This window comes from Lepeophtheirus salmonis, chromosome 13, assembly GCF_016086655.4.
Source record: "Lepeophtheirus salmonis chromosome 13, UVic_Lsal_1.4, whole genome shotgun sequence".
Lineage (NCBI taxonomy): Eukaryota > Metazoa > Arthropoda > Copepoda > Siphonostomatoida > Caligidae > Lepeophtheirus > Lepeophtheirus salmonis.
In genome coordinates this window covers 14227376-14246810 of record NC_052143.2, presented here as the reverse complement: position 1 = coordinate 14246810, position 19435 = coordinate 14227376, and the positions used below count along the sequence as shown (strand labels likewise).

Here is a 19435-nt window from a genome sequence, read left to right as displayed (position 1 = left end):
TAAAAACGGAGAGTAACACTAAGAAATTTTTCTAGAGGATTATCTATAAATCAAAGTTTGCCTTATCGCCGACACTTAATAATTCCGGATAATACTACCACTAGTATAATAAACAATAGGCCATGTATTATGTACATACAGTCATTGAACATAATGGTGATTGTTTAGTACATACAAAGGACTAAGTGATTTTGTACTTAATATGAAAGCAAGAATTAATAGAATAACTGCATCACCTGTCTGTATGACTACATATTTCATGAATATCTTTTTCATTAATCCATATATATTTTATGGGTTACTCCTCTGCACCGGAATAAATTTTATAGATACATACATCAAATTTATCTGCATCGTTTAACAATAGGGGGGAAAAACATACAGGTAATTAAATAGGATCAAAAATGGTTATGATCCCTTATTTTTGAACTGGAATAACTCTCCTTGAAGATTGGTAGCAAAAATATTGGAGGTTGTCGTCGTATTGAACACAACACCCGTTATTGGAGATGATGAGCTTCCACCCACGAGGCGACTACAAAAGCTACTCGTCATACGTAGATCGAAGACATACACTCCTGAAATATATGAAAAATTATGGAGTAATATATGTACATAAAATCCCTTCCAGACTTACCTCCATCTTCTCCTCCCACGATCAAGTATTTAGAACAAGGGCTCATATCGATACTTGAAGCTATTCTTCCACCTCTATCTGAACCAGGCCAATCACATCTTTGAACACATGATCTGTAAAAGAGACTTAATGTAATAGTCCATCCTACATACATTTAACTAGAGATGTGAAAAAGTCATTCCCTGCCTGTGTACAAACTACGTCTGAGATGACGTCATAAAAGTATGATAACTCTGAAAGGGCTCATATCAACTATTATGATGCAGAATCTTAAAAAATGAAGATAATAAACAAGCTGATAGTGCTTTAGCCTATTGGAGCACCTCGCTGCAATAATAAAGTAGGAAGTCATTCCACATACAGGGGTCGATCATGAAATCTGAAGCCTTTTTGGGTCACCCTGGAACCAAATGTTATGTGTCTAATTAATAAACAAGGACAAATCAGCAACTGTGACATCTGTAACACCAATGGGCAGATGCTGCGTTAAATCCAGGAAACCAAGAAAAAACTGGAGGATGAAGGCTGAGGGCAAATATGTCGAGTAACCCTATAGACACAAAACCTTCATTGTTTTTTATATGAAATAAAAATGTCAAACATTATGGATTTTATGCTAGTTTTTTTTTTTTAAATACAAGAGAGGGTGCTGATTTCATCTTCGAGCCCTGAAAATTGTCTAGTTCTTAGCAATCTTTTAAAACAAAAAAAAAATGATTCCGACATTTATTTAACTCATATATAATATTATGTACTCATATAAAACTATTTACCAGATGCCCTTTATTAAAATTAAGAAAGAATAGTAAAAAATATAGAGTACGTTTACCAACTGAGATTCTTTTGAAGAGACCGATACTTGCGAGTAATGCATGTTTTTCACATCTCTATTAATATGTGTTAAAAAGGTGATTCAGTTTTATATTTTAAGTACTCATAATTTTTGATACATGCGCACTTACTCCACACTTCGAATATCCCATATTTTAACCCCATCACCTAATGTGTAGGTTCCAAAGAGATTATGATCCTCATTCTCACCGATTTCTTCCTCCATTTTATAAAGGGCTCCTTCGGAACGTGCAATGGAAAGAATGGGTCGTGAGTGAGCTCTTGGAATATTCAGGCATACCTTTCCATAGTTTAAATCAAATACCTTTAAGGATTTGTCAGAGCAAGAAATGAGGGCTATATGAGAGAAACAGGAATTAGATGCGTAAAAATCCAGGACGTTTTTTGCGTTTGGAAAAACAAATGTATCTATTTGAGTGATTTTAATGTCTTCTTTATAATCAGAGTCAATACCCTCCAGCGAATGAACGTATAGAGCATTCCCTGCTCCAGATAGAATGAATTGGTCTAAATAATAAAATGAGCTTTTGTTCACTTCCTCCTTTCCGAATCGAAGTTTGTCATATTTGACTCGATGACCCGATAATTTATTCCTATATATACTAAGCTTAGAACTAAGACCGGAAGTATCATAGCCGTGATCTCCCCCGATAGTGACTTTATTTACTCTGGCTTTCCAATCCCAAAGCCTCACTGTTTTGTCAGTACCACAAGTTAAAACAGAATATCCTCTGGAATGGGAGAAATCAATGGAGTTGACAGGTCCAGTGTGTCCTACAAGATGAACACCTTCCTTTCCATTAACATTGAGGATTTGAGCAGATTTCTCTGAGCCATAGGATCCAATGTATTTTCCATTTGGAGAAAATTTGAGTCTAGAAAGGACACCATCACCAGTCCATATTTTATTAGACTGAGATAGAATCTCTGGGAGTTCAGAAGCTTCTTTATTTGCAAGTGAGGAGGAAGATCGACTCCCCGATGAAAGAAAGGTAATGACTGTTTTTTCATTCTTACAAAATTTGGATGATCCATTTAGAGCACTACTCCGCATGGACCATCGTGCTCGCTCCCTAAAGATTCATATGAATATATGCTATAAATCATACCTCTTGAACTTACATTAAATTGTCTTTTGGGCTGTTTCCAAGGGGTTCAGGTAATATGGAAGAGGGGAATGCAGGTGAAGAAGACGTTGAGGAGGGAAATATTTTGGCTAAACTCTTTTCGTATTGTCTATAACTATTTGTAAAGGGCTGGAACATTTTTCGCTTTTTGTTACTTTGATTTCCATAGCCTGAGGATCGGATTTTCTGTTTAGACATATCAAATACCCTACCTAAATTCGGAACAGACTTGCTCAACATTCCTGGAAAGTAAATAATTGAATGTATTTAACGGAATATTGGGACTCAATTACCCATTCGTTTCTTTCTGATTCGATTATACTTGTTAAAAAAACTTCCTTCTAGAATGGAGTCCTTTGCTACAAAGGAGAGCTCTCCACTCAAAATTCGAAGCGTTTCATCCTCGTCTTCCTCATATTCAGAATCTAGGGAATATTAAAATTACTTAAACTGTCATATTTCAGAATTGATATGACATTACTTTCACGTCTCCTTTTGAGTACTTCGAGCTCAATATTTAAACTCCATGTCTTTCCATCTGTCGCTGTTTGTACAACAATGCCCACTGTGTTACGAGCTTTGTAAAATGAGGAAGAATGACGATTGATACAGAGTCCATTGGCCATGGAGTCTAAAATATTCATATTTCCTTCATCAGGAGTAAATAGTTGATGAAAAGGAATGATAGAGATGAGTTCCCGTGTTCTTACATTCATGGAAACGATACCAACGCTTGTTCCAATGATAAGACATGGAGGTTTCTCATTATTATTTTGAGTCTCTTCATTCCTGAAATGAAAACAAAAGAAATTGAATATCAAGAGGCTGGAAAAATGAGTGTCAGCTCCATGGTATAGAATGAAAATAATCGTTATAATTTGGAAATTTTATGTAGCAGTTAGTTATTTGAAGGGTTCACTTAAAAATGATTTTATTAAGTCAGTGGAAGTGTTCTTACATTTTCCCTCCGTAAAACGTCATATCCAAGATTTCACATCCAACATCCACAAATGACGAAGAAAAGTAAGGAACATTATTTTTAAATCCAGTTGTTTGACAATTTCCATTCTAAAATAATGTAAAATTAGGAAATAAGCGCATATTTAGAACAAAATATATAATCAATTTTGTACTATATTATTGATCCAATTAAAAACATAATATGTATTAAATTCCAATAACTTAAAGATATAATTAAATTGTATCATTTCTTTCCTGATTCAAGTCACGATGAAAAAACTCTTGCTCCAATTGAAAGGTCTCAGCCAAATGTACAGTTCCGATGACGCGGGTGAAGAAATCCGATTTTGATGAAGAAAGTAAATGGTGAAAGAACAATGTTCCTTGAGAATTTCCGATGACGATTATATGGTTTTGAACAGTGAGGGAAGTTAAAGGATATCGACCTAACTGAGAGGATAGTTCGAAGTCGCAAATTAAGAGTGCATCACCGACTCTCCAGAGCTAATAAAAAATATAAGAATGTTTTTTGTTATAAAAATAATTTAGTAGCGAAGTATTGAACATTCTAAAAAAAATATATATACATGAATTTGATATTGAACAATCTTGAAATCATTTTAGTAGTAGATCAGATTTAAAATGAAAAATTAGCATGTTCTAAGTAAGGGATTCTCAAAATTCCAGGGCGTACCCGTAAAAAAAACTACAACATTGAGGAGACAAAGTGTGTGTAAGATTGAGGAATTGTCTTCGACTAATAATTTGTTTTTATCATGTTTAGTTATTGCACAAGTTGTTATTTTTATTATATCAAGCAATCTTTCCTCCGAAAATAAATAAAAAAATGCCCATAATAGTTGGTAAATAAAATGAGCACTTAGTAGAGTTCAAATTTCCACCTATCGTCATTTTATAAATAAAGTTTCACTTCTTCTTCGTTTTAAAGTCAAATTGTGCAATATTGAATTTAATGAAATTTAATATCTATTGCATTCATGCTTTAATATGTGTTATATAATTATATGTATTTTGTGCCATAAAGAGATTATTTCAAATCTGTATCTTAATTTTTTCAAAAGTGACTGTCGATTCTGCGTTTTTGTGTGACTTTGACCTTTAATTTTGATCCTGGATCTTTTTTGTTATATGAAGTATCTTTATTAAATCTACATAATGACACCAATTTGAGCTTTGTCCCTGAATATGTTCCAAAGTTAATGTTGATTATGAATTTTTAACATTATGTACTACCTTCCCTTCACATTACTCTCTCAAAATTTAGTAGCATCTTGCTGTGACTATGTATACTTTTCGTACGAAGATAAAAAGATTACCTGAAACTTTTGTCTTAATCCTGATGACCAACAGACAAGCAAACAGAGGAACCAAATGGACTGTCTCCAATGGTAGTTAGTTCAATGACCTGAAGAGCCATGGAGGAAGAATCATCTTCTTCTCCGAAGAGAAGAACTGGACTATCGACAGAAGCTACAACGTCCAGAATGACAGGTGGCTTGCCAAAGAGAGAGAAGAGGTCCTTGCGGTCTTCACCACAAAGTTACCAGCCTCCGTGATGACCCTGGGTGTCATCTTCAGCACCGGTGAGGTGATGCCTCCTTTCTTCTTCAATCCCAAGGAAAGGGTTAACGCGATAAGGTACTGCGAAGTCATGGAGGAGTTCGTCATCCCCTGGATGAAGGATACGGCCACTGGGAGGGAGTTCATATTCCAACAAGACTCAGCGCCCGCACACATCGCCATGAGGACCACTAACCTCTTCAACTCCCACGATATCACTTTCTGGGATCGCAACACCTGGCCCTCCAACTCACCCGACCTCAATCCATGTGATTACTACTGGTAGGGGAAGTTGGAGAGGGCAAGGTCAGCCACAAGAGCATCGCGGCCCTGAAGGGTTCCATTACAAGGGAGTGGAATGCTGTCGATTCCACGGAAGTCATCAGGGTATGCAAATCCTTTAGGGGCAGGATGGAGAAGATGGTGGCTGCTGAGGGAGGACATGTTGAATAAATTTATTGTTTAATATTATGTCTAACTTTTTCATATTAACAAATACACTCCAAATTCCATTTTTATCAAGCAGGTTGAATTTTAAGATAGTTCCAATTTATCGTGGACACCCTGTACACTGTATATTTTTATGCCAACCCGGTGTTCAATTTATAACCTTTGTATTTTTTAAGTTATTAATATTATTAGGTTTATTTTAATCATTCCTTATATATAATTCCATAATATATTATTAATCTCATTTCAACTCCCCAACACTATGGGGCAATACATACTTATAAAAAGTTAAAGTAGTGTTTTTTTAAGCTTATTGAGCTTTGATGAGCCCCCTCCACGGCGTTTCTTTGTTTACAAAGAAATATACAATGTATTTTTTTGTTAGCTATCGAGGTTTCTGCTTTTTTTTATCATTATCACAATTCGGAACGTTATTTGGTTGAATTATAATTAGTTCTTGTTAAGTTGTCAACAGTCATTGAATAATAATTTAATAGTTCGGAAGAATTAGTTAACTATCAACTGATATTGGGTATTTTTTCTGTTTCTTTTCAGACAAATAAATGTATGATACAAAAATTATATTTGTTAATTTTTCTCCTTTTTCAATCCACCTAAAAAGAACCTTTACTTTTCAGTCCGCCAACTCCAAAAAAATCGGACAAACTAAAAAATGCTGATGATTAGGACCACTGGATATGATGTTCAAAAGATGGCTGACGTCATATCTATGTTTTTAAACATATTTCAATTTGAATATAGAAAAAACTTCTAACTACCAATGGAAACCGCCTATTTGGTTCATTTGTTTGTCTTTCTCAATGATCGCAAACCAAATGGTACGTTTTATAAAATTATTCTAGTTTTTGAGGTAATGTATCGTCAAAATATGTAGCTTATTACAAAATATTGATCAGAGATTGTGTTTCTTCCTGTACCTATAAGTTATGGAAAGGATATTTTTTCTTTCTGTAGGGGATTGCGTGTTATAATATACCTATGTATGATTAAATATTTTTACGTTTCTTACAAAAAAAAATGGATATCATACACTTAATACCACTATAATGAGGGTCCTAATCGATTTTACAGAGTTTGATAGTTCTTAAATGTCAGTTGTCATCATTTTCCTTTTTTTCAAAAATAAAAAAGTTTTGAAAGTAAAATAATACATTTATGCTTAACAACAAGTCAACTAACAACAAATTTGAAGCTGAACCCCTGATTATAGTTGTGCTTCCATATTAAAAATCTGCATACATTTTAAAGGAACCTTTTAGAATTTCCAGGCATTTTTAATTATTTTGATTGTTTCTCCACATTCAGTACACAGTGTCTTTTACACTATACTGACTATGATTTTTGATTTTGATTTTTTTCTTTTTTAAATACTATCAGTAACATAAGTAAAAATACTTTATAGGGATTACATTGTTGTGAATATGTCTCGTACAAGTCTTTAACTCTATTTTTAAGATTTGTAGTGAGTTTCACATTAATAAAATGCTCTTCTTTTCATTTTTCAAACGAGATATTGTAAAGAAATTGTAATTGTGAGGCCATCACAAGAAATCAACTCCTAAAAAAATATGTGAAAAAGGGAAAAAGAGGTGTTTATATTTCCAGCTATTATTATTTAATAAGAAAAGAAAAGACTATTCTTGTGACATGAAATTTCACCACTTTTAGACAGAAATTCGAAAAACGGCAACCTTATAATCTTTAGTTTAATTTGAGTGCATTTTTTAAAAGTATAATGCTTCAGATGAGCCACAATGTCCTCTTAAAAATGGCACAGCATGAAATTATATTATAGGGAGGAATACAAATTGATGTTGGCAAGATTAGGTTCTTAACTGGTTCATCCAAAACGAAGTTACTGTCTGATTTGTTATGTCTTAAATCCTTCGACGCCATTATTATTATATTGATATAATTATAAATAATATATTTTCGTCATAAACTCTGCGATTTGTTCTTCATCTATTAACAATATCTCTGATATCCAAACTTTGGAGCATGGGGACGTCACATTTCGTGATGTGGATGTAGAAGAAGAATGTAGAATAGAAAAAATGGTTGTTCCTGTTCTTTAGGGACATGGGATCCATTAGGAAACAAAACTCCTTGTTTTAATTGCTTTGATTATTAATGTGTTTCTTTTCGGCGAGATCAATACCTAGAAATGTCTTCTATACCTCCATTGAGTCATGAAGCCTATGTATTTTTACATTTTGGTACCCTAAATAGGGAAGATGAAATGATCAAATTCCAAATTAGTGGACGGAGAGTTTGTCTGGCAACTTTTTCTTTCCTCATGGCTATGGGGAAATTTAGAGTTGGGGAACTTTACAGTCCTTATTTGAAAAATGGGTTCACATAACAACATCAAAAAAAAATTCTAATTTTTTTCACTTAAAATTCTTATCAATGTAAAAGAACAAAGATTGGGGGTTTTAATCGATCTTTATCGAAGATTTGATATTTTTTTTAATCAGGATTTTTGAATTTTTTGGCCTTAAATTACATGTATATTTAATTTAACACCTTGATAATTTAATAAAAACAAACATTATTCAAAAATTCAGTTTCAAATATTAATTCTTTTTTTTAAATATTTGAAATATAAAATCTTATTTCCATATCAAATGAAATTTTAGATAATCAATATAAAAGTGAACTATTACAGTGGAAAAAATAAGATATTTTTTTCTAATTACATAACATTCGCCTTGTAAAATATTAACACAGTCCTTCATATCTTAAACAAATAAGTAATATTGAACTCAATGATAGGTTTGCTTTCGATTCATCATATTTGTGTACATACGTACACATTAGGGTGGGTCTTTTTGTGTACTTTTTTTTCTCTCTCTTTTTTTTATTTGATTACTCTCTCAATCGGTCTAATAGAGATATATATTCATGTGCCTAAAATTGTAACATTTGTGCGACACTCAGTGGAGGCCCTTAGATCAAATTGTAAATTTATATTGATTTTAGACTAGCTGACATTTCATTCAGTATGTAAGTGATGTCATCTTTGCTCTGTCCAATGCAGGTATCGAGAAAGATCGTATTTTACCCGCATATTTTTTGTGTATTATGAAGTTATTGATGTTTATCAATACATGAACGTTGCCTACAAATGCTTAGTTTATGCATAATTTGCTTACCGAAATATTAAAAGGTTGTGCAAGTGATCTGTACCGCGAAAAAGATTTTTTTTTAAACGCAATTTTCTCTCCAACCAGTTATCAGATTTAAAAAAATAAAAGCACATTATAAAAACTTGATAGATTTTGATTAATTTTATTTAATAACTCACTTCCAGCCTCTATATAGCCTTACAGTCTCTATACGAGGCCCAAAGCTGGAGCAAGCCTCCATCATTTGGTCCTTGCAAACAAATGTCTCACTGAGTCCCATATTTTGCGCAATTGTTATGTTGTCGCAGCCGACGAGGATTCCAAGGAGGGCTCTATGCCTTTTCAAAATATTTGGGACAAAAAATTCGTTAAATGATTCCATTCTTTTTCAAATGGTTCAAGTTTGGATAAGCTATCTATCAAACAAAAATCATCTGCCTAAGTGCACACGATTAGCCCAAGAGATTGCACCAAAGTGGTGCCGTAGATCAGGGTTTCCCAAATTGGGGATTGCAAAACACAGATGTAGGGTCGTTTAAAAAATACAATAATTCATTTATTTTATTAAAAAAAATTTTTTTTTTTGTATAATAATCCGTCACTAGCTGATAAACTATCCGATTTTTTCAGCAAAAGAGTGAGAGGTAAGAGGCCAAAAACAAGTACTTACCGGTGGTCATACAAGAATCCCAGCCAAAGCTCAAAGTGTATCATATAAGGTGCTACATTTAATTGCCCAAGCTAAAAAGCCATACACAATTGGCGAAACATTAATTAAACCTGCTCCTATGGCTATGAGTCGGGCCATGCATGCACCTGCAAACGCATAGTGCGTGGCTTTGAACAACATTACAAACCACCTCCTGTGCCGTTGGGGGTCGCTGGTATCTGGTACTATTATATTGGGGGTTTGCAGGCTGAAAACTGTTGAAACCCCTGCCGTAGATAACTTGCACGCCCAGTATAAAAGTACTTTCAGAGTGTTTAAAAAACACAAAAGATGTTTTTATGCTCAGAGACAAGGTTGATACTGTAACTATATGTTCTAAGAAAAATAGGAAATATCTAATTTTACTGCTAATTCTTCACTATAGGACGAAACATTAAGAAGTGAGAGCCCCCAATTAAATACTGAATAGAGTTAAAAAGTAGGGTGCCTGTGAAGTTTTATTATGTAGGGAGCAAATTGGAGAGGTTTGACAAATAAAACATTGATTTCTGAAGACCACCCTAACACAAATATTGTCCAAAGAGAAATAAGCTAGTTCATGGTTATAACTTCAATTACTATCAAGGTCTTCTAAGTAATTATTCGTCAATTCATCATATCAGAATGATGATTTGTTAACTACTTAAGGCTAAACAAACACTATTATTAGCTCATTATATGAGCTAATAAATAAAATAAAACGATTGTAAAATCAACATATCTACTATGTAAATGTAAAACTCCCTAAATTTGAAAGGAAAAAAAAATGAAATAAATACTTGCTAAGAGTTATAGAAAAATATAATCATATATGAGCACAAAACTTTTTTTAGTTGTAACCTGAACAGTGTTTGCTTTATTTTGGAAGTCTTTTAACAGTAGTATATAATATTTGAGGAGAGAACATTTAATGATACTTACAGGGTTCGGAAGAAAACCTGGACTGAATGACTGATTTTAGAAAAATGTCAATAATTTTATTTTTTTACAAAATTTGAGACACGACCTTTTTGCACATGTTCACTCAATATGGCCCCCGAAGTAGCAATCACATCCTCCACACAGAGGCGAAAAGCCTTGCAGGAGTTGCTGATGAACTTCTTGGACAAGTTGTTCCACTCCTTCATAATGGCGGCCTTCAGGGAGTCCACGCTCAGGTGAGATGTCCGGTTAATCTCTCTTCCCAAGGTGCATCACACAACAAAGTCCAACGGGTTCAAATCCAACGAAGCACTTCTGGCATTCGGACGATGTGTTTGAGGGTGCACCATCTTGGGTCCACAAATATTTGACCTCTGGGCAGGTGGTATTGAGCCATGGTAGTATAGTGAACCTCAGCACCTTGTAGTAGGCGTCCTGCCCAATTTTCTCCCCAACCTAAATAAAGAGGGGAGGCATCTTCTTTCCGCCGGACGCCAAGAGCATTGTTTGGGCTGGATGTTCTGTATGGAACACACCGTAGACCTTCTCTGGTGATACATCAGGCCAACGGTCGTTCCGATGGTTGTAAAACTGGTCCACGGTGAAAATCTTCTCGTCAGAGAAATTTTTTATTGTGGCTCCATTTGCATTGATCCAAGCACTAACTTTCTTGCAGTAACCTTTCCTCCAGAGTGTGGAGTGGAGTCCTTGTGTAAGAGGATACCCCAACAGTTCTCCTGATTGTCCCTCGTACACAACAAACACGTTAGAGAGGCGACTCATTGATTTTGTGGGGTCTTCATTGATCTTCTTCTTCAGGTCCCTCAGAAACTCAGAATCCCTTTTTAAGCTTTTAATGTCCCCCACTTCCTTCTTTCCTTGAGAGGTATTTTCCATCTTTTTTCATCTAGGCCACCTTCAAAATGAGGCTCCTGGAACACTTCACATTGTCCATAATCTATGCCACCTCAATTTCGGCATCAGAAGGTCTGTGATCCTTTGGCTTTTTGCTTCTTGTTCACTCATGATGAAAGGTTTGAGAAATGTTTATTATTGTTAACTTATGCAGAATATGCAGAGGAAAATCAAAAAACCTCAGTATTTTAATTACATAATTAGCATTTCTTAACTGTCCGCGTTTTGCTTCCGAACCCTGTATATTAACCAAGAGTATGTGTGTGTGAATCACGGAGATTAAAACTGATGATTTGGGTTAGAGTTAAGCATAGATAAATATGATGTTATTATGGACGAGGGGCCGACCTTTTATAGTTGCTACCTATATATATAAAGGGGTTTTCAATAGGGACGCTCACAATTTACGTTGATAGGTTTCAAAAATGACGTCATATTTGTTATTGTTTCTTTGACAGGTGTGCTCAGAAATAATTGTAGTTTCATCATGGAGCAGTACACACTCGAACAACGCTTGCAAATTATTAAAATTAATTACAAAAATGGTGAGTCTTTGATCCAAACTTTAAGAGCGTTAACGCCAATTTATGGTCAACGTAATCGACCTGCAAAATCAACAATTCAACCTTCAGTGAAAAAATTTGAGTCCATCTACACGCTACATAATGTTCCTGTGCCGGTGAGACAAAGAAATGCACGAGGTGTAAAAAATATTGCTGCCACAAGCGCATCAATTCAAGATGACCCAAATTTGTCTCTTACGCGCCGTTCTCAATCGTTGGGCATCTCTGTGACATCGTTGCGAAAAGATCTTGGCCTACACCCGTATAAGATCAAGTTGACACAAGAACTGAAGCCGCTTGACCACTTCAAACGTCGGGAATTCGTAAAAAGGGCTGAAGGAAAATTCGAAAATGATCCTGATTTTCAACGTAAAATCATCTTCAGCGGTGAGGCACATTTTTGGCTCAATGGCTTTGTTAACAAGCAAAATATGCGCAATTGGGTCGGAAACACCCCACATGTGATTCATGAGGCGCCATTACATACCCAAAAAATTACTGTTTCGTGATGAATAGAGGCCTGTGATAATTGGTTGCTCTTGCTTTTTCTACCAAAAGTTTTATCTCTAGGCATATATAAAAAATAAAAACCATTGCCCTTTTTGCAATGTTTAACATTGAGTTGCTTTCAAAACTTATTTTTTGTTCCCCTTACTTGTAAGTGAATTAGCATAGCAGGGAATTAAAAGAGTTAAAAGATATAAAACTATTTTTATTTTTTTGAGAGGGGAGTAGCATATAATTTTGACCTTTGATCTTGAAAATAAGTCATATTTAAGTCATGGAAGAACCCCCCTGTACATTTATTCTAACAGACAGTCGTAATTGTCCATTGGATGATATATAGGGGCTTATAGAAGACCATCTTGGGTTTACAAAGAAAGAAAATAGAAATATAGAAATGTAAGAGGTTGAAAAAAGGATTGTTCGTGCCGAAATAGTAATCGAATTAACCTGTGGGTAAAAATATTTATTTTTTTAATTTACCAGCATTAGATATTAATATTATAAATACATTGGGAGTATGAGATAAGAAAACTCCTCCACATGTTATGAATAAATAAACTTAGTTATTTTTTCTAATTCAATTGTAATTATCTTTTACTTATTTATAAGTAAATTTTCTTTACTATATATTAAAACAGTTTCTGATCTTAATCTTTTCAATAGATCAAAACAAGTCACACAAAATGACGTGATTTTGAATGGAAAGTATTTTGTTACTTAAAACAGAGCTTTGATTCCTAATAGATATTTGAAAAATAATAATAATTTAAAAAGAAAATCAATCAAGTCATATCATGCAATCACTTTTAATGAAAAATAGTAATAGTTTTGTTCTTAATCAAAATAAATAAGTAAGCATAAATAGGGACTCAGGAGCTTAATAAGTTATTTGTGTCTCTAAACAACTGTTTAAGTCAGGCTTTTTCAAACTGTAGACAAAAAGACAACTCCAAGGAGAGGGATACAAAAATATTTTTACCACCTTATTTAGAAAAATAAATAGCTGAAGAATGATTTATTAAAAAGATAAACCCAAAAATGATCAAAAACTCTCTATTATTTTAATAAAAAAAAGATTTTGAGTTTCAGGAAAAGGTTGCAATTCAAAAAGTTTTAGGAATACTGATTTATACTTCATTTAATAACTAGAAATATAATAATTATGTGGCAAAAAATAAACTATTGCAATTTTATGTTAGAACAACAAAATATTTTGATAAAATGTCAAAAATGTAATTTCTGTATATTTTTGCAAACCTTTTATCTTCTCCATTTGGAATTATTTTTTTAAGCCTTGGTATGACAGAATTGACCTCTTTTTAGATTTGGGATATTTAAAAAAACTGTCTACATATATTGGAAAACATGTATCATTTCTATATATTTGCCACATAATTGCAAGGACACTTGAAATTGAAGTTTGCAATATTTGTTTATATTGTTTCTGGCCAATTTATTAGACGAACCTTATTTTCTTTCATATTTTGACTTATCAGGGGCGTCTTCAGGATTACATTTTTGTGGGAGCTTGTTTTTTTTTGTTTTTGTTTTAAATTAAAAAATCTATGGCTTTTCACAGAAAATAAAAACTTTTGGAAAAAAATCAAAAAATCCATAGCTATTAATATAAATTAATTTTTTTTTTGGAAAAAATTGAAAAACTATTATTAAATTAATTATATATTTAAATATAAAATATTTAATTTTTCTAGTAAAAAGCAAGATTCCTTCATTTAGCCCTCCTCCTGCGGACGCCCTTGCTTATTTGTTATTATTATTTCTCTTTATGCAGCATTTGTTTATTTTTTGCCAGACGGCCAAATTGTATGTTTAGGTTGACCCTGTTAACATAAAGACAATAGTTATCTATTCCCAACTCCCTGCCATGAGTAATATTTACCAGATAATAATTTAACAAAATATCTGAGTGTTAAAACAAGAACTGTACATAAAAAGAAAAATATAAAAACAGCTACTAATAAGTTCATTCAGATTTGAAATTCTTTCCCAAAACTCTGAAAGACATGTTAGGAATCTATAAATAGAAAACCAAGAGATATCAAAACAATTAACAGTGTTGGAACAACTTAATGTTGAAGCACTACCTTTAAGATTCTCCGAAAAATAAAATGGACAGATAACACTGTAATAAAATTCAGGTCTTGGGACGCCCACCGACGGAAACTCACATATTCTTATTTAAGTCGTTGACACGAAAGTGGTCATTAAAACCATAAACGGACATAGGTTTGACCTTTAAATCTTTTTTTTTTAATGACGTTTTTACAACATAATTATGTTTGATTTCGAAACATTGTCCAAAGAAATCTTACATTGCCTATTGAGCAAATATTCAAACAATCAAAATGGACCATTTTTACGGGAAATTATTTTCAATTCTAATTTAATGTTAATTCTTTAGTTTTAGCATTAATATAAATCAATAGATACAAATATTACCTTTCAAATTCGAGTAAGATTCATCATTTCTTAATTTTTGTATGATTTGACGCATAGTCTTAGGAATTTTAATTTAATAAATTATTCTATATGGTGTCATGTTTTTAACTGGGGTTTTTTTTTCATCAACATCTTTCGTATCGAAATATGGCTTTAAAACGAAATTGTACAGTAAAAACGTAATTTTTTAAAAGTTGTTCTAAAGGCCAAACGTATGTCAGGGAAAGTTTCAATGGTTCTTTTAGTTTTTCAAGGTTTAAAAATAATAGTAAGTAGATGTTTCAGTACACAAGCAAAAATGCTATTGCATATTTGAATTATTCATCAGGTCAATTCTTATCAATTCCGTGTATTTGCAGTTTTGCTAATACTTCGTGTTATTTGTAATAATTTCAAGTATTTTAAACCTTCCTGCAATTGTAATGAGTGATTTAAGATCTATATTCCCCTAGAATAGGCTAAACATCAAGTGTCCCTCTCAAAAAGTTTTATCCTAATCAGGTTTGAGGTTCTCAAATCGAGACTGAGACCAGATGACAACTTGAGGAATTACAATGCTTGAAATTGTGTCAAATCCTTAAATAAAATCACAAATCTATTTCCTCTCATTCTTTGGGTCCAAGGTCATATTTTCCATAATAATAAGTTAGTAGTGCACAAATTACTTGCTCAGTCTGTCTTATTCAAAAATGATCCAATATATTTAAGTAATTGATTGGAATTACGATTGTAATTTTAATTTATAGGTATGAAAAAAACAGGCCTGTCAAATTAAGTGACTACGCTCTGCTTAATTTGAAAAACTAACTGTATAGGCGCTTTATGCTCACAAATCATCTGATCACGAAGCAATTAGCTCATTATTACTGTGTGACTGAAAAATGTATACAATAAAAATTTTGTATTATTTATTCTAGAGTTTCATGTCATGAATACAAATTTTATGTTCTTAATACAATTTTTTTTAAGATTTTTGACCTTTTGATACATCCCCCCCTTTTTTTTTTAGAAAGACGATTAGTGACGGTTGAAAAATAAACTTGATCAAAGTCACTCATTCTTGAGAAAAATCTACCATTAGGCTAAAAATTTTGGGCACTATGCTAAGTAAATCTTCACTCAAATAAAAAAGGGAAATAGTATAAATTTATTTACAAAAAATAATTGTCAAATTTTATTTTAACTAATAATGGGATATATATTATTTATTTGGCCATATATTTCATTTTGAATCGTATCATATTTTGCTGAGATTTTTGTATGAAGTTTTGTTGTGAACATTTATTAATCTTATTATGTATAATAAATAAGTAACGAACCAAAATAACATAATAAAGTGAAAAATCTCCTTTTCATTGGAGAGTCATAAGTGATAGGAAATCATGAAATGGACGAACCTTTAAATTATTTTCAGAAGTCAAGAGGACCAATATACATTCAGAGGAGTCCTTGTTACTCCTATTTGGAACAAAGGATATGTGGGTCACGGAGTAGTCTTCTAGAGAACCCTTTTGATGCACACCCAGAATTTTAAAATTATTCCTAAACCACTCGAGTCGTAGTCTCAGGAGTAGAACCCCTCCTTTTGTCGTGCCCACAGCAATCCATTTTTTATTCAACCCAATGGAAAGAGCTGTAACGGGTCCCATATCCTCTCCTAAAAGAGTTGGTAGCCCTATATCCGCACTTCCATCCTGTGATCGACTCACAGGATATCCAATGATTCTATCATTGGACACGGTCACTAAAAGTCCGTTCTCTACCTCTGAGTAGGGAGACACATCCGCAAAATGAATGACTGCGTTTTCTTCTAGTACTTTAGTTCTTGAGGGAGAAGATGACTCATTGATAAAGGTTCCATCGGAGAAAAGAAACTCACCAGGACTGAGTGTGAGGATGGGGATCGTGTTTTTAGAGGCTAGAAGGCGTTTGTGTTTCTTTAAAATGCAGTCCATAGTTAAAGACACAGATTTGTATCAGAATCGTCTTGTGACTCTGGATTAACTAGCAAGCACATGCAAAGGAAGAGTTTCACGTCTGAGTTTTTCCCTCTACTTTTTAAAAATAATATCTAATGTGCTAATATGAAATATTTTTCCGTCAAATAACAACAACGTCAGGAGAAGGAGGAAGGAAAAGGAAGGAAGGAAAGAAGAAAAGAGAAAGGTCAGAGGAGTACATAACGCATTGGACCAAGAGTCCTGATATTTTACTTACATAACATAGACATGTTTTATCGATTTAATAGTTACCTTCCAAATATGGTAAATAACGAAAACAAAACAAAGATCCAATCATCCTTTACAACCACCATGATCAAACAGAGGGGGTAGAAATAAGAAGAGAAATAAAATATTATTTACTTTAAGTCGTCTAATAATTCACTTAGAATAATATTCTCTCAATTTTTATTTTTATTCCCTTCCCTTCGATACAAAAGTAAATGAATTTTGTTTTGTATTACCTTATATTTTTTCCAAGGGGAATTTCTCGTCTGATAAAGTATTCAGATCATACATAATTTCCCTTTTGTGCATATATGAATCCCCATGACGTCATATCAACGTTACACATTTAACAATTATGATGACATGCGCCTTGTACTAGTAAATACCGGGTAGGCGAGAGTACGCAGTATTGCTCATAAATATTAGGCCTCGCCGAATAGATCAACTTTGCTCTACCGATTCCCTTTATTAATGTAAAAGATAACTTCCCAACAAATCCCACCTATTTCATGAGTACACTCACATTATAGTTACTCAATAATTAGATGTTCTCTTCTCAAAACTGAAATAATAATGATAACTGCTCGATAAGAGGAAAAAACTATCATGACGTATTAAAAACATTACTCATTTAATAATTATATACAACTTTATACTAATATGTACTTGCGGGAGTACCCATGATTGATCATAAATCAGGGGCGTTTACGGGATTATATTTTGGGAGAGGCTAGGTTTTTGGATTTTTTAGCTTCACAGCTGTTTATGAAAAATTAAATTTTTTTGAAGAAAATTTTTCAAAGATTATATTTCAAATATTAAACTTTTAGAAAAAAAACTTCAAATATTAATTTTTTTGGAGAAAAATTTCAAAAATTTATAGCTATTCATAGAAAATAGAAATAATGATTTAATTGTTATTTAATAAAATATAGCTAAATTTTCATTTGTATTATATGTTACTTACCTAAATAAGAATCCTAATTTATTTTATTAATCAACAGAAAATATGTATATAATATAAAATACGAGTATAAATATAGAAGATATATTTAATAATGTGTATTTAATATCCAAGTAAGTAGCTTTGGCCTTATGTTGTATTCATATTAATTAACTATAGTTAGTGTAATTTCCCACAAGCTTGTAGCTTCTTAATCAGTTTTGTGTTGTCTTACTATTTCCTTAACACGTTTCTTCTTATGTAATGTACAATGTATATATATATATAGATAATTTTGAGTAGTACATAATATGTTTATAGAGATATAAACTTTTTATAAAACTATTACAACTTCCCAGGTAGTTTTCATGTTTTCATATATTCAAAAGGGGAACATATGTAGTTTTAATTAACCGGCAAAATACATATGGAATTAATTTTATATAGGATATTGAGTATTTCCTCTCTTAAAACCTCTGCAATCAAGTGCATTTTGCTGTTAAAATAAGCATAGATTCAAATAATATAAAACTCAGGTAGTCTCAAAATAAAATAAAAATAAACGTATTCATCCTGACAATTTGAGGAATGTTTGGGAAAAGAGCTGCTTAGCTGTCATGACGTTTCATTAAATTACGAGCAGCTATGAGCAAGGTACTACCTTCTTAACTCAAAAATTAACAATGATGTTTCTTCTTTTTCCTCATTACAGCTGATATATTAGAACGATGTCGATCCTCAATTCCACCTCGAGTCTAACAAGAACTTACTTTTATAACTCTGCTTTATAACACATTCTCAGAGTTACTTTTTGTCTTCCACATACTACTGATTACTTAATACTTATTGTTTGCTCTTCAACAATAATGATGACAATTTAAGTAAATAAAAAATTCATTTCGGGTAGTAATTACAACAAGAGTGCGATCTTCTAATTTCATATTTGTTTAACCTCTGAAAATAGGCCTCAAAAATCAGTTTTATATTTTGAAATCAAAGAATCCGGGTTTTTTTTTAATTAACATATCTGGATAGATAAGACACTCAAGGATTATATCTTCAGTAAAATTGATAAAAAAAATAGAAAATAACAGGAAAATGTTGAATTTCCTTTCCTTTATCCCCCAATATTCTGCACATATAATAAACAAACGTTTTTTAAGACCACTATTACTACAGGAAACTGAAGACAATGGTACTGATTTACTTCAAACTATAGTAGATCAATGGAATTTGTAGTGAGCATCCATAAAAATATTTATTCTACTTTAAGACTTGATTGATTTAATTTAAGAACTGATAAATATTAGTGGTCAGTTGTAATAACAAACATCACATTTTATATCTAGGACTACATAAAATAACATTTCTAATACAAACCACTCCTTTTTCGTTCCAGTATTTCTATAATAGATGGTGACTCCCTTTTTTTC

The 19435-nt window shown here is 32.6% G+C and overlaps 1 protein-coding gene across 1 annotated transcript; it reads right to left on the bottom strand.

Moving 5' to 3' along the window:
- Positions 1-268: 268 nt before the first annotated feature.
- On the bottom strand, positions 269-16870 carry LOC121128530 (uncharacterized). The gene is made up of 8 exons (XM_040724114.2): positions 16229-16870; positions 3575-4080; positions 3098-3405; positions 2910-3041; positions 2612-2858; positions 1600-2562; positions 638-750; positions 269-578 (listed from the first exon to the last, which is right to left on the bottom strand). Exons 2-8 carry the CDS (start codon positions 3595-3597, stop codon positions 409-411), a joined length of 1956 nt encoding a protein of 651 aa, XP_040580048.1. The 5' UTR covers positions 3598-4080; positions 16229-16870; the 3' UTR covers positions 269-408.
- Between the last annotated feature and the right edge of the window lie 2565 nt (positions 16871-19435).